This window comes from Amblyraja radiata, chromosome 2 (genome assembly GCF_010909765.2).
Source record: "Amblyraja radiata isolate CabotCenter1 chromosome 2, sAmbRad1.1.pri, whole genome shotgun sequence".
NCBI classification, from domain to species: Eukaryota; Metazoa; Chordata; class Chondrichthyes; order Rajiformes; family Rajidae; genus Amblyraja; species Amblyraja radiata.
In genome coordinates, this window is record NC_045957.1 from 101,992,309 (window position 1) to 102,008,149 (window position 15,841).

General features: G+C 38.9%; 1 protein-coding gene across 11 annotated transcripts in view; it reads right to left on the reverse strand.

The window, feature by feature from the left end:
• Nucleotides 1-15,841, reverse strand: part of ankib1 (ankyrin repeat and IBR domain containing 1) — a 76,953-nt gene continuing 61,112 nt past the window's right edge. For 7 of the 11 annotated variants that reach the window (XM_033012414.1, XM_033012405.1, XM_033012387.1 and 4 more), the window contains 7 exons: nucleotides 15,715-15,781; nucleotides 14,567-14,712; nucleotides 12,752-12,930; nucleotides 10,462-10,513; nucleotides 6,963-7,068; nucleotides 5,505-5,635; nucleotides 1-2,889 (listed from right to left, as the gene is read on the reverse strand). In XM_033012414.1, the coding sequence (XP_032868305.1) occupies nucleotides 2,170-2,889; nucleotides 5,505-5,635; nucleotides 6,963-7,068; nucleotides 10,462-10,513; nucleotides 12,752-12,930; nucleotides 14,567-14,712; nucleotides 15,715-15,781 (1,401 nt within the window). In that variant the 3' untranslated portion in view covers nucleotides 1-2,169. Of the gene's footprint in view, nucleotides 2,890-5,504; nucleotides 5,636-6,962; nucleotides 7,069-10,044; nucleotides 10,076-10,461; nucleotides 10,514-12,751; nucleotides 12,931-14,566; nucleotides 14,713-15,714; nucleotides 15,782-15,841 lie in introns of all 11 variants that reach the window. The other 4 variants (XM_033012411.1, XM_033012409.1, XM_033012422.1 and 1 more) reach the window with 3 other exon arrangements.

Below are 15,841 nucleotides of genomic sequence, written 5' to 3' on the forward strand. Positions count from 1 at the left end.
CATTGTGAAAACTCCAGAAATGTGAATTTATTATAAATATTAATTTACAATTGTGTTGATCAAACCTTCATTCATTTCCATGATATTACATTTAAACCAAAGAAAATTGTACTCCAAGGACAGGAAGTAAATACAGGAAATGTAGTTTTCACTGAAACCAATAGCATTAGAACTGAATTTTATCATTCGGCTTCAGAGGAATAATTGCAAAATTTAAAACTGAAATATTGGACCTTAAAAAAAAGAAAAACTTCACAAATTTAGGTAGATGACCCCAAGTTAAATAATTTGCTGATATTTATGATTTAAAATTTGTCCAATCAATTTTGTACAGTTTGACTGTTAGTTTTAAATGATACTTTGTATTGGCCAAAACATCTAAATATTATATCCTTATATAAAGTGGGAATGTATTAAGTACAGTACTACGAAAGTGCAAATAGTAACAATTCTTTTGAAGATAAATCAAGGTTAACAGTTGGCTTTAGTATTATAAAATTCCCATTGACTCAAAAAATAATTCTGAAATTTTTCTGATTTTCAAATTAATCCAAGACATTTAAAACTTGAAACTGAAAAGATAATTCTGAATCTGAATGACTCATGACCATGCACAGCCAATACACAGAATGGATCATGGTTTAAATTCCACAAATTAAACAATGGTTTTACAAAACCAAAACCCCACAAAACTACTAACTTCATATACAACACTCTTACATAGCTTAACTTTGCAGTACATATTCAATTCCATGTAATATATATCCTTTTTATTTCCAATATCAAACCAAAATTACTTCAATGCAACACTACTTTGTCAGACAGCGACTCAAGGTAAAAACAGTCAGTTAAGCAAAACATTCCAAACTTAAACCACTTACTAATCTTGGGCTTTGCATTGTTTATATTTAATAAACTCCAAATTAAATATTGAATTAAATTATCCGAGTGAAAAAAATGCAACTTAATGGTTTAAACTAGCATGATGCTTTTAAAGATAAAAACTTCAGTAATAAAAATTAGCACAATTAGATTTCTTTTCCAGTCAACAGCGTGCTTGGAAAAAACTTGATTATTGTACAACCAAATTTTTAAAATACTGTTAAATCTGCGACTACAAAATTCCACAGAAATGTATCCTATATTCAATGCAAAACGCTCATCCGAAAATGCAAATGGCAACAATTGTATGATGAATTAATTCGAATCATGTGTGTTGGCTTGTTCTTAAATCTGATGACTTGAAAATATGTGACAACCAACCATGTGGGTAAGGCAAGGCACAATGATAGACTGAGTAGGCCAGACATTTGAAGTGATAGTTGTGGCTTTCATGTGATTTTTACATTTTTGTCTACAAGGGATGGCTTTGCATTTAAGAAATCATAGGCCTGGATTTCTTTTACTCAAGACCAGGTGACAGTACTTTTAATCTTTTAATAGAATACTACCACAACACCCCCTCCACTACCCCCCCCTTCCCAGGAAAAGATTCTGAATTTATGATAAAGTATCTGAGGAGTTTAAACAGAGTACATTACTCCATTAATGTCCATTTCGGGTTCTTTAAAATCAACTGTTTTAAAACAGTAACCACTTAACAAGTCAAAGCGCAAGCCGCACCTCTGCTACTTGAGTTCCAATTTGCACTTGCTTTCACAAAGAGGCCACTTTAAGTAGATGGCTCCAAAGAGGTTTGATTAGTTCAGGCGAGTGCAGGCACAAGCTGAATACAATAGTTTGATTAAACTGGTTTCAACTGGTTAAGTTTTGGCACCACAATTCACTTGTGATAGGCAGTGCTCACTTTCCTTCTGCAATCAATTTAGAAGTATTCCAACAGACTCCCCTTTAGTACAATTCTTAATGCCTACAACATTGTAGGGTAAGGTAGCCTCCCTTGTGTGTTTTTATCATCAGTAATTTTACTTTAGATCCTTTAATTACTAGTTAGTAAGAATTATCAGATAAAAAGGATCTAAATACTTAATTGAAAATTCAGGTACTGATGCAAGATTAACTGAGATATTCTTTGGAGGACCCAGAACTTTTTGCTATCATTGACAGGTGCTTCAGCACTCCTACACTATGTGCCAGCCTAGGTTCATGCTAATCCAAGCAACAGAGACACAACGCAAGTGACTGCAACGGGTATCTATGTTGCTGCAGTTATACTAAATGAATTTGTTCTTCCCATTCATTTGAAGAGTTATTCTGCAGAGAGTCATCATCCAAGACTATTCTACTCCTGCTTTCACTCAGACCCAATGATTCTGGTTCAGATTTTGTAGCATCAGTACTTTCGAAAGAGTAGGCTTCATCAACTTGAGGTCCTCTACCTTCATTCATGACTGTGGCTTCAAACAGTGCATGGTCCTCATGAAGGCTCTGTAACATCTCAAGCCTGCCTGATCCCTGCTCCGCTCCACCGAGTCGCTGTGTATTAACGTCAGCTTCTGATGATGCCGAAGGAATTAATGCAATGCTCTGAGGGTTCATGTCATGGAACCAGGCCATAATATTACCAAGAAGATTTACATTCATTGCAGGATCTGTATCTGTGGGCTCAGTACCTTCAGATGAAAAGAGTCTAGTGCGTACATCAAATGAATTACTAAGTCTATTGGGGTAAGGGTCGGTGTTTACACTCAGTCTCATCAGACTGTTCTCCAAATCCAATAACTGTGAATTGCTCAGAGCTCTAGCACTGTCCATGCCTCTCTGAGCTGCATCAAGCCTTGAGGGTAAGGAAGTACCAATGGCCCCTAAAGATGGTTCATTGTTAAGGAATTCTTGTGGTTCACCACCCATAGCTAGGGCAGATTCTTGCAGGGATAGCTGGATAGCTAGCAGGATATTTGGGTCATCATCATCAAGAGAGCTCAAAGCCTAACAAAAAGAAAACAACAATGTATTATAATAATCTTTACAATGACAGATTTTATCAATAGATTTCACCTGCATATTCAAATATTCATAAATGCATACTAAAATCTATTCAAGCTGACAGAACAGAATTGCACGTTCTATGACTGCACAAGTTACTCCAATAACACCTCCCAAATCTGAAATCTCGACTAGCAAGGTCAAAAGACACAGGGAACACCACCACCTGCAGACTCCCTTCATGTCATACACCATTTACTTGAAAACACATGGACACCATTCGTTACTCAATGGCCCAAATCCTGAAATTTGTTTCTAATAGCAGTCTGGGATTATCTCACTCGAAGGACTGCAAGGGTTCAAAATGGTGATTCAATACTACTTTCATGGCAGTTAGAGGTGAGCAGTAAATCCTAGTCTTACTGCTGATGCTCACATTCTGAAGTCACCGAGTAAGTATAAAAGGATACTGAATGGCATGGTGGCAAAATGATATATGCTCATCCTGTCTTGCAAAGTACTGTCATTACCTTTAAAGCAAATTACGAACTTGGGTTGGCCACCAAGGAGACACAGAACTGAGTTTGCACATTTAGTCTGAAGAAGGGTTTCGGCCCGAAACGTCGCCTATTTCCTTCGCTCCATAGATGCTGCTGCACCCGCTGAGTTTCCCCAGCAATTTTGTGTACCTAGTGATATTCATCATTCATATTATAAATATACTTCCTTCATCTCAGCTTATCCTGCAAATCGTGCGAGAGAACTGACAGTCAGTCATTTGTCATGCTAACATGAAAAAGCTCATGTGGGGGGGGTCAACAAGAGAGAGAATTGAAAAGAGGTCTCCGCACTCAAGTATTAACTTGGTTGTGAATCTGTATCAATTTTTATTTAATTGCAGAAATTGAACATAGTTATAAATGTTTTCCATCCTATTCCTTACTGAGTAATACTTTATGTAGAATGAAAATAGAAAAGTATTCATTTCTTCATAAATTCAAGTTTAATTTACACCTCCGCACCTTTGGTTTCTACCACTGTGCAAGAAACAGATTTGAACATTTATTTAATTTTTTTAATCCTTATCTTTTGTGATCAAATCAAAGCTACATTACGCAAAATTCATTTTTCGATCAAACCTCCTCAAATTTAAAAAACATTGAAAACAGACTTGCATTCACAATCTCAGTTCAAGTCAAAACTACTTAATAGCCATTGAAAATCTTTTTTTTTTTAGGTTTACTTACTGTGAGATCAGCAACAGCTAATATGTGCACAACAAATAACATAAACAAAGATGTGAAAATGACCAGATTTGTTTTAGAGATGCTGATGGAGGGGAAAAGAGATAAAACTACATAGTTTGATATTGTACTGTGCAATCTTTTTATTGGTATTTGGTATTGATTTATTATTGTCACGAGTATGGAGATCCAGTAAAAAAAAAAATTGCATGCTATCCAGTCAAATCATACCATACATGAGTACAATCAAGCCATACACAAGTACTACGGGTATTGCAAAGAACAAAATTCCCAGAGTAGAGAATATACTGTTATGACATTATAGTGTTACGGCTGCACGGAAAAGAAAGAGTGCAAGGATGCAGTGAGTTAGATTGGGACATGAGGACTACACCCGTTGTTTATAAGGGGCCCGTTCAGGAAGCTGATAATAGCAGGGAAGAAGTATTTCCAGACTCTGGTGGTACAAAGCTTCTGTAACTTCTGCCCGATGGGAGAGAGGACAAGAGGGATGGCTGGGGGATAAATGGTTTTTGAGCCCATCTCCTCAACCAAAAGACAGAACATTTAAGGTGTAGAACTTACAGGATTTCACTGAATTTGATGCTTTACTTTTTAAAGATTTAGACATAAGCATGCAACCTGTTGACTAAAGCAAGTGCTAAAAACACCCCAAAGTGGCTGCAGTGGAAGAAAAACGAGGAAGTTGACAGCTTTGAATGGTCCGCAAACTCACCTCCTATAACCTCAAAGTGTCCTAAAGTTCCGTGATCAGGTCAGGAGGCAGGGCATGTAATCTCTGTGCAGTGGAAAGGAGGATGACTAATACAGCAAACAGATTGCCCACCATGGTGTGTGATGTTGGTGGAGGTGGTTGAGCGATGCCCTTCAGCAGCCAGTTGAGCAGGAGAATTGAGGACAGCCTGTGGCAGCTGCACAGATCGGTAGTGGAAGGAGCGTATGACATTGCTGGGCCAGGCCGAACTCTACTTCATAATCCCGTGCCACCACGGCACCAGGCCTTAAAGTGAGAATATAAGAAATTGCATATCTTCTTTGGCCAATATTAGACTTTGAGACCTGGAAGTTGCAAGATGGTGCCAGAATGTGGAAAATCTCTGCTTGCTTTTCCTGAAGAGGATCTATTACACTCATCTATAGTCCTGCTTGATAGCATGCAAAACAAGCACTTCATTGTCTCTATATGTACAAATATAAAATCTAAACTAAAAAGAGCTACTTCTGGTTAAAATATTATAGATTATATAACAAAGCAATTGTAATTGTGTAAAAAACAAAATGTTTTATTAAAATCTTGTTAAAACATGCAGCAAAGCAAAGGTGGTGGATTGAGGATTGCACCAAGACAGGTACCTGCAGAGAGTCCTGGTTCTCAGAATGACTGACAGGGGTATAGTCATGAAGCGAAGAGCTGTGTAGAATACTCATAGATGCTGAACTCACCATGGAAGTACCATGACGCCTGCTGTTGCCTTCCTGGGTATCTAGAAAAAAGCAGTGAAATGAATGTATTTGCTGCAATATTCTTGAGTTTAAACAAAGATGCTGGATATTCCCAAGTTATTTGATTTTTGTCGTATGTAATGACACACAAATACTTTTAAAAATCAGGTATTGCCACGTTAACAAAGGGGTAATTTGGGAAAATATAATTGAATTAGGATGTAATATAATGGACAGTTTTATGAATAGGGAGGATGTCGAGGGATATGGGCCAAATGCAGGCTAATGGGACAAGCCCAGAATCCCAAGGGCCTGTTTCCATGCTGTGGAGCTCTATGACTCGTCCAGGTCAAAACAAATGTAGTTAAAAGTAGCATCCCATGTTCAGCAGATAAGCAACAGTGTAAACAATGTCGTAATCTGATTTCATGGTCATGATTTTCAACTACTAGTGCAAAACAATTAAATTTCCTAGCAATTACAGAGAGAAATGCATGCACCCAATCACCTGAAATTGGTCTCAAATTGGACAGCACAGGAACTATTTTTTTTTAATCTGCTTTAGTCCAATTAGTTTTAAAAATTGATTTTGGTGTTAAAAACAATGTTAGAATATTCCAACGTAGGCAAGATTTCATAGGTGCTCATTAGAAACTTGCATCGTCACAATTTTTTATTTTTTTAAATTTTTTAACAGCAAGTTTTAAACATCTGGTGTGCTTGTACACTATCCACATACAACATTGGACTCAAGCTTGTTTCAAACCTTGTTGTTTTGCTTCAATTGTTATTTACTAGTTAAATACTGGAAGCTTGAATCCCCAGCAGAAGTAATCTGCATCATTTCCTTGCTTCAGTTCTGCAAGTGCCATAAATCAAGTTGTTAGCTGACTGCGAGGAGCTAACAGCACAATTCTGTTGCGTTGCAACCAAGTTTCAAACTACGACTAGTCCAATGTCACAAAAATTTGATTATTTAGGGGCAATTCAAGGAGGAATAGTCACAAAATATAATCCATGTTGAGACTTTTTAAACGTTACTCCTTGAACACCATTTCCTAGATTGCATAAGATACTGTCTTAAAAACACTTGCAAAATAGAAGCAATTCTTTGTATAAACCTTTGAAATTTAACATAACAGCAGAAAATACAAAGCTGCTGTGCAGTTGCTATTGCAATTACACAAAGTTATGGAGACAAGATGTATGTTCTAAATTAAACTGACTATTTATTTTAGAATTTTATTTATGGCCAATATTACCCAAGCCAAGTAACCTCTGAGATTACTTCAAGCAACTTCAACATTACAATATTTGCCTATGGTGAAGTATCAGTGTGCAAAAATGGCAACTTGCTTGCTTAGTTACCTATTGTACTCTCACTGGGATCTTCAGGATCTGGTGTGCTACTCCGAAGACTATGCATATCTCGCCGCCGTCTATGCCGTCGCCTGTACTGAAATTCAGCATATTCCTAAATAGAGCAAGCAAACAATAGTTAGAACTAATTAAATTATTTTCTGAGTAGCCATGTCTTTTATATTTTCTCTCATCTATCGTCCTGTCCAATGTGTAAATATGAATTTGAGTGCATTAACAAGACACATGTAAAAGTTATCTTTCTGTAATTACATTATCTTGTCAGCGGTGGCACAAGTTTACTGCATTAAGTTAGTGCTTCAAGCAACCAGTTATACCGTAACATTTCTCAACTTCCCTTTTGGACGGAAGGACATACATACACACACACACATATATATATACACATACATATATATACACACACATACATATGCACACATACATACACACAGTATATATATATATATATACACACACACTTATACACACACATACATGCATATATACATACACATCCATATATATATACACACACATATATATATATACACATACACACACACACCTACATGCATACATATATACACACACATATATGTAAATGTATATATATGTATGTATGTATGTATCCTGGAATCTCACCTGTGGCCACAGAAACACCTGACTGTATCCGTGATTGTAGAATCCCTCCTCACTATTGCTCACCTAGACTTAACCCTCCCTTGCTAATCAGAGCCAGGTGTGGTGTATTACTCCTGGTTGCTGCTGCTATTTGCCACTGAGGTGCCAATCAAATGGTGTAATTTGAAAGTGAGATGGCACAGTAGACTCATGTACCGCCTGCGTACTTCTCCTGGCAGTCACCCATTTGGATGAACTTGTGATTTGACTATCTCCCTGAAACTACCGTCTTTCACTATCTCTGCCTCCTGTATGTGGCCCCAACTGATCCATGCAACCAGGAGTTGCAGCAGAACACATAAGCTCTCATAACAAAGCCTCAGAACTGACCACTCAAACAATTTACTTGGAACTCAAACACAGCCACTTGCACTAATGCAGCTCCACTGGAACCAGCCTGCCTTTTATTGGTCCTTTCCAAATCACCCGTACTCCTCGTTTTTATAGCTTTGCAGTCACCTATGAACCTGTCAAGCCTTTCCCCTAATTAATGTTTTTAAAAATCTCCTACATTCCCCCTCTTTACAAAAGTACAAAAGGGTTTAAATGCACATACATACACTATGCAAATATAAATATTGACCTCATGCCCAGTTTCCAACTCTTACTTTTAGTATTTGTAACCAAAGATGGAATTACACACATTTCACATTAGCTACAGGTGGCTTGTAGCTAATCGACTTAGTAACACTGAAACCAAACAATGTCAAATTAAAAAAGCTAAAGCTTAAATTCTCAATTAAGCTTAAATTTAACGTAGAGATAATTTGATTACATTTGTGACTGTTAAGGATTGTAAAATCAGTTCTTTCAAACAAATTTATCATATTCCTTTTAGCAGCAGTACTTCAATACAATTAGCACAGGTGAACCAACCAAGTGTATGATTTTTCTTGATGCAGACATGTCAAATTTTCTTTTGGCATTTAATACGTTTAACATTGAAAAATTGAATTTGGAGGCATGAGCGAAAATGTTGGAATATCCAACAAAATGACAAACTGATGGAGGAACTCAGCAGGTCAGGCAGCATCTGGGGAGGGAAGTGGACACCCTGTCCCCCTCTCCTCTTCATTTACACAACTTCCCCATCCTTGTGCATGCCTTTCTCTCCATTTCCCACCCCCATCACCCAGTTGTTTTCTCCTTCTTCATTTACTCCATCTACCTCTCCCTACTCCACAATTTTCCTTTTGAAACATCATCTATCCATATTGACCAGAAATGCTGCCCAACTCATTGAGTTACACGAGCAGTCCTTTTTTGTAAACTAGCATCTGTAGTACCTTGTTTTTGACGAGATCACTCCATTCCGTGCTTCCCACCATGCCAATCAACCCCTCCTTAGCTATTTACCCATCACTTACCAATTCTCCCCCCACCCCTTCCTCTCCCCTTTCTCCCAGCTATATGTTTGAAAAATCCTAAATTGAAATTCAACTGTCCACAGATGCTGCCTGACCAATTAAGTTCCTACATTAGTTTATTTTTTGCAATATTTATTATGTTGACGTTAGTCACCCATACATGTGCATTGCAAAAATGCTCCAAAATTATAATAAGAAATGAAATGGGAACATGACTAAGTAATGAGATTATGAATTAATGTCATTTGCACAGCCACGATATGATGGTGCAATATTCTCCCAGACCATTAACATTTTACACTTAAGACAGACACAAAATGCTGCAGTAACTCAGCAGGACAAGCAGCATCTCTGGAATGAAGGAATGGGTGACGTTTCAGACTGGAGTCTGAGGAAGGATCTCGACCCGAAACGTCATCCATTCCTTCTCTCCAGAGATGCTGCCTGTCCTGCCGAGTTATTCCAGCATTTTGTGTTTATCTTCGGTTTAAACCAGCTTCTGCAGTTCCTTCCTAAACATTTTACACTTGATTAGAAACCAGCTTTATGAATTGAGGAACACTCAGCAACATTTAGCATACGCTGTGGGATCAAATTCTTAAAGGTATCCAAATGATTAATTGATGAATAGACAAGTATAGGACATGCATAGAAAGGATTCTGCATCCAATGTTCCAAAGTTGGGTTTTGATTCACCAACCTGTTGTGACTCTTCTTGCACACTTTACAAGTTTCACATGAATAAATCTACATTTGATGTACAATCAGGAAATGTTCCTGTTAATAAGCTTTAATTCTAAACAAATAATGAATGGATCAAAAAATGATTTTGCCTGGACAAATTATAGCCTGGATGGATCCAGAACAAATACATGTTCTGCATTATATTGTTATAATGGCATCATTCCACAATATGGTAGTGTCCAAGAGTTGCAACATATCTACCATCAATTATTGGAACAGAAGAATTTAAAGGAGCTGTCCTGCACAATAATTGCAGCCTAAACAGGCTTCTAAATACAAGTTATTAAAACCCTTACCTGCAGGCCTTCTATGTCTTGTCCTCCATACCTGCAGGTTGTATTGCATAAGAAATAAAAGGTAAAAAAAAATATTTTTAGAATAGCACAGCTATAAAAGGTTGGCACCTACGTGGTCTTTCAGGGTTGGGCACGGAGACAGACAGAAGTCATTAACCACTGTATCTGCCTCCATACCAAGCATGTCAGGCTGCAGGAGTGGATGTGGCAGCTGAAAATCCTGGCACAGGCGAAAGTCTCCTTTTCAATGACAGGTAAAACTAGAGTCTACATCTTTAGATTAAAGATCAATAGCAGCAGAATTGGTGGCACCATTTATTATCATCACCTATTCAGGATAGCTCCTTTAAATAAAGGTCCTCCTAGAAACTCTGCACTGAAAGGGCTATGTTATAACCGCAAGCAGTGTATACCTACCTCAGGTGATGCAAAACCTAAATATTCCCAATCCCAGGTTCCACCAGCAAAACTGTAACAAACAAGTCAAAATTCTGTCAATAAGACAGGGACAGTCACTTAATGTTAAATGAGTTAAGTGGGTAGCCAATAGCAGTAGTTTTCTAACCAAAATACCAATAACCAAGTTATTCAAGGTAAGGCAAGTAAATAATCCCACTTATGAACTAATGTACTATTTGTAGGACAATTGAGGATTAATACTGTGAAATAAATATTACTTCCAACTGTTTAGTTATATCAAAATTTCAGCTGAACATTTACCCTTAAAATTGAGTTTTTGATAAGTTTGAATTTAAGATAACAATTTGAATTTTTTGTTCCATTCAAACAAAAATATCACATTATGCTCAAGGTTTATTCTTCACCTTTAGGCAAAATCAAAAATAAACTGTTAATTTGAGTATAGGAGCAGGGGGGGTTCTACTGCAGTTGTACAGGGTATTGGTGAGACCACACCTGGAGTATTGTGTACAGTTTTGGTCTCCAAATCTGAGGAAATACATTCTTGCCTTAGAGGGAGTACAGAGAAGGTTCACCAGAATGATTCCTGGGATGTCAGGACTTTCATATGACGAAAGACTGGATAGACTCGGCTTGTACTCGCTAGAATTTAGAAGATTGAAGGGGGATCTTATGGAAACTTACAAAATTCTTAGGGGGTTGGACAGGCTAGATGCAGGAAGATTGTTCCAGATGTTGGGGAAGTCCAGAACAAGGGGTCACAGTTTAAGGATAAAGGGGAAATCCTTCAGGACCGAGATGAGGAAAAACATTTTTCACACAGAGAGTGGTGAGTCTCTGGAACTCTCTGCCATAGAAGGTAGTTGAGGCCAGTTCATTGGCTATATTTAAGAGGGAGTTAGATGTGGCCTTTGTGGCTAAAGGGATCAGGGGGTATGGAGAGAAGGCAGATACAGGTTACTGAGTTGGATGATCAGCCATGATCATATTGAATGGCGGTGCAGGCTCGAAGGGCCGAATGTCCTACTCCTGCACCTATTTTCTATGTTTAATGGTTGGTGTCTAATCCAAACCTGCGGTGTTTTCCCCTTTTTTCCTCTTATTAAATTGTTTTCACAAATGCTATCTGCTGATGTTCAGTATTAATAGCACTTACATTTGTCCACATTAAAATACATGAAATGGACAGTTAAAAAAGAGAATTGTTATCAGAAAACAATGTTGTTTGAAAATTCTCAAAGGATAGCAATATTTAATAACGCACCATGAAACACAATCTTGGATTAATACTGATTTTAACAGCTTTAGCTCAATTAATAGATAACAATAAACTGTTGCCAAAATTCAAATTTGAGGAAGGGTGCCTTATTAAAGAAGATTCAATTTAATAAATTAAATAACTTTCCTTTCACAGCGTGCGGGGAGTCTGGCCCGGGTCAGCACGGCCTGGGCTGCACAAATTGGCTGGGCCGCCAGGGGTAAAGTTGCGGGGAGGGCAGGAGCATTGAGGGAGGGGGTCGGGGATCATGCCAGCACTCCCTCTGCCACGGAGCTCCAGGCACGGAGCCACTGCATTGTGGCTGGGGAGGGAAGTAGCTCGGGTGGCCGCCAGAAACAGACGCCACCTCATCGCCTTCTGCCGGCCCGCCCGCCAACGGTGTCCTTCGGCACAGTCACAACTGTTGGAGGTGGTGGTTGGCGGGTCGCTACTGGGGGGAAGGCTGGCTGCTCTGTCCCGGGCTCGCTCTCTCTCTCTCTCTCTCTCTCTACTAGTCCCGGGGCAGGCGACCTGGGCGCTACAGCCAGTCCCGGGGCAGGCTAGCTGGGTGCTACAGCCAGTCCCGGGGTTCGCAGGCGACTTGGGAACTGCAGCTAGTCCCGGGGTTCGCAGGCGACCTAGGCGCTACAGTCAGTCCCGGGGCTCGCTGGCGACCTGGGCGCTGCAGCCAGTCCCGGGGCAGGTGAGCTGGGTGCTACAGCCAGTCCCGGGACTCGCAGGCTACGTGAGAACTGCAGCTAGTCCCGGGGACGCGAGGGATCTGGGAACTGCAGCCCGTCTCGGGGCACGCAGACAATGTTGCCAAACCCTGGACTAAACCAAACCCTTGATCCTGTCCCACCATCCTTTTCTCAAAATGTAACAACTTAAATTTGGGGTGCATCTTCGACGCAGGTGCATCTTCATTGTGGGGAAATACAGTAATTCAAAATAGTTCAATTCTTAAACATTCGCATCAGATATTTCAATGGAAATAACCATTAAGGTAATGCACCGCCAAAGTAGTACCTGCGTCTTTGCACTTCTGGAGAGTCTGCAGGGGCAACTCCACGAGCCACTGAAGCTAGAAATTCTTGTCTTTTCTGTTGAACAAGACACGCTGCTCGGATAATTTTATGACGAGGTGTGCGGAGGTAAGGACGGTTTACTTTCTGGGCTAGATCCTCAGTCACCATCTCTAGGTCTGTCTGTTTGAATAAAGGATGTTTAAAAGATCACTTTATAAGATCATCCAAGTACAACCTGTTTATTACAGGATGCCAAAGATCCAATCACAATCCATCATAGAATCATTTGAGAATTATTGAAACTTTACAATATAAAACAAGGCTTGATTAAATATATATTGGTAATTTATTGTTATTTTAACAAAAAAAAGAAAGAAATCCTAGCATCCACTTTGATCTTTGTTTCATCTCCAATTATACCACTGAGGGATGAACTGAGAAACTATGATGCAGTCTGAGGAAGATACAAGTTGTCATTAAACAATACTCGCATTTTGCTGAGATATCTTTGGATATTAATTAATCAATTAATACTTTCAAGGGAACTACACATTTCATATTTTGAATACAATTTAAAATTATTTTCCCAATAAATCAAAAAAGAAATTTGTAAAAGCCAAGGGTTTTCTTTACCTCTGTAATAGATGAAAGCAGATTGTTGCGAGGGAATCTACGCTAAGACTTAAAACTGATTCTGGTATAACATTTTATTTCCAACAGTCCCTACACAACATAACGTTACCATTTTTCTTTAAAGTGACTGTCTATTCATTGAAGAATTGGAGAGCATCTTATGAATTTTTTCTTACGCAGTCTCTTGGGATCGAGGATAATTTGCTTCCACTCTAGTATCGTGGGTTTCGAGGGGGATAATAAGGACATATTGGGAACCGAAGACTCTTCCACTGATGGAGCATGTGGTGGCCAATGAGCTGCCTGTTAATGAGGAAACCTGCTCTATCCACCACATAAAAAGGCTTCTGCATGCTCCTGAGGCATAGCCTCCTGATTCTCATGACCAGCCCATATCCCCCTTCTTCACTTTGAATGGACTGGAGGTTCCCAGAAATCTGTGGGAATATGGCATTTCTTCAAGAAAGCTTTAAGTTTTGGTGACCTTCTGTTTGTTCCAACCAAGAGGAATACAGTAAACCTTTATTTTAATGAACATCTTTCCAATGGGTTTTGGCTATAGTGGACTGATGTAACGATGGCTGCCCACGCTGCATCCAGCTCGCGTCGTCTCATACCCTCTCAGTGCAGCAGTGCTGACTCGCGCTGCTGCCACGGCCACTAGCCGTGCCGGTGACCCGCCACTTCCCTGCTGCTCACAGTGCCGCCAGCTCAGCTGTGCCTGCCGCTGCCACTAGCACCATCCTGGCCCCACTCCATGCTTGCTGCTGCCACCCTTAGCTACACTTACGCTGCTCGCGACCAATGACTCCTCCAATTCTCGTCTCTCCCTTGATCCAGGCCAAGAGTCTAAAAGAGGGATCCCGACCCGAAACATCACCTATCCATGTACCTTACTCAGTTCTGGCAGACAATTGGCAATAGTAGACACCATTCCTCCCACCACCAACCCCCCCCCCCCCCCCCCTCCCCCCCCCCCTATTATAACAAAGGTTTACTGTAAATACTAATTGTCATTGTTAATTCAAACTCAAGGATCATTATGCCAAATAAATTGAACAAATAAATAGAAACATGCTGCTGTGCAGATTATTGGCGTTATAACTTTATAGCAATTAAAAAACTCTTGCTTTTCAAAAATGAGATGCTGAATGCTGAAAGTTATCCATTTCAGCAAACATACCTGCATAAGCTCAAATATTTCCTTCTTTGTGCTTTTAGGTTCCAGAAAAAATCCATACGGATAGGAGCACTTAAGGATACGCCGTGTTTTCAAGAGTTCAAGTACTGCTTCTTCAATAAAGGTTGTATCAGGAGATACTCCTTCCACTATTAAAATAAAGCAATATACAATACACCCAGTAAAGGAAGTCGATTCTCCTCATGGAGACAAACAACTATACAAAACTGATTAATCTGAGGAATGGAAAAATTGACAAAATTCAATTGGTTGCAAGATTTGCCCATCTTATTTCTTTTACGGGCTGCTTGAACGACCATAAGAGCCTTGCGGCAACTCAATATTAACAGTAATCAAATATGTGTGATTGAGAATACATCTATTTGTTCTAATTTAATGTTATTCACCAATAAATCTATAGTATTAAAAGCAGTCATTTCCAACCCATCAGGACCAGACAATTCACCAGCCATTAAATATGACCACATTGCTGGGTTCTGGGATGGAAACATTTTATAAAAATAATTAGAATTAGCAGAGGAAATATCAGTTTAGAACTCGGCAAAAAACAAAACCAAATGAGGGATATCAGCAACCTCATGAACAAATTAGTCAAAATTAGTCGACTGGGCAGTTATCTGTTAAAATAAACATGCTTTGTTTCAAGGATGTTTTGAGTAGGCAAGAAAATGAAAGGAAATATTGCACATATGCAATCCAGATTAAGATTAAGGGCATGTATTTACTCTGTTTAACAAGTTTTTGGACATTACAACATTCATTAGTTTGGTCTTCAGAGACATTGAGTGGGATAGTGCATAGGAATCTTTCTACAATACATAGAGAGAAAATCCAATGTGGAGTTGCTACAGTATCATTGGAGTAGGAGGGTATAATTACAGGCTCTATTTAAGCAAGATATTCCATAATGTAGTCAATAATTTATATTGTGGAAAAAAGATCTCTTGAAGGAACAATAAAAAGGAACTTAGATCGAGTACTCTTTCAGAAAGTTGGCAAATGCTTTGTTGGTTAAAAGTATCCTTCTGAGCTTTTCTATCTCATTAAGCTACATTAATCTTGCCAAGTCAGGTCATCATTTCCAGGATCTAACCATTTTATAGAAGCAGATTGATTTATATTTCACTTACCACCTTTAAGAGCTCTGCTTAGTTGCTCCATCTTTTCTTTGGCTGTTTTCAAAAGACGTTGCTCTAACTGGTAAAGAACAGAAAAAAACAATCCATTTTTACTTGATTCAAATGTAGCAGCAAGAAA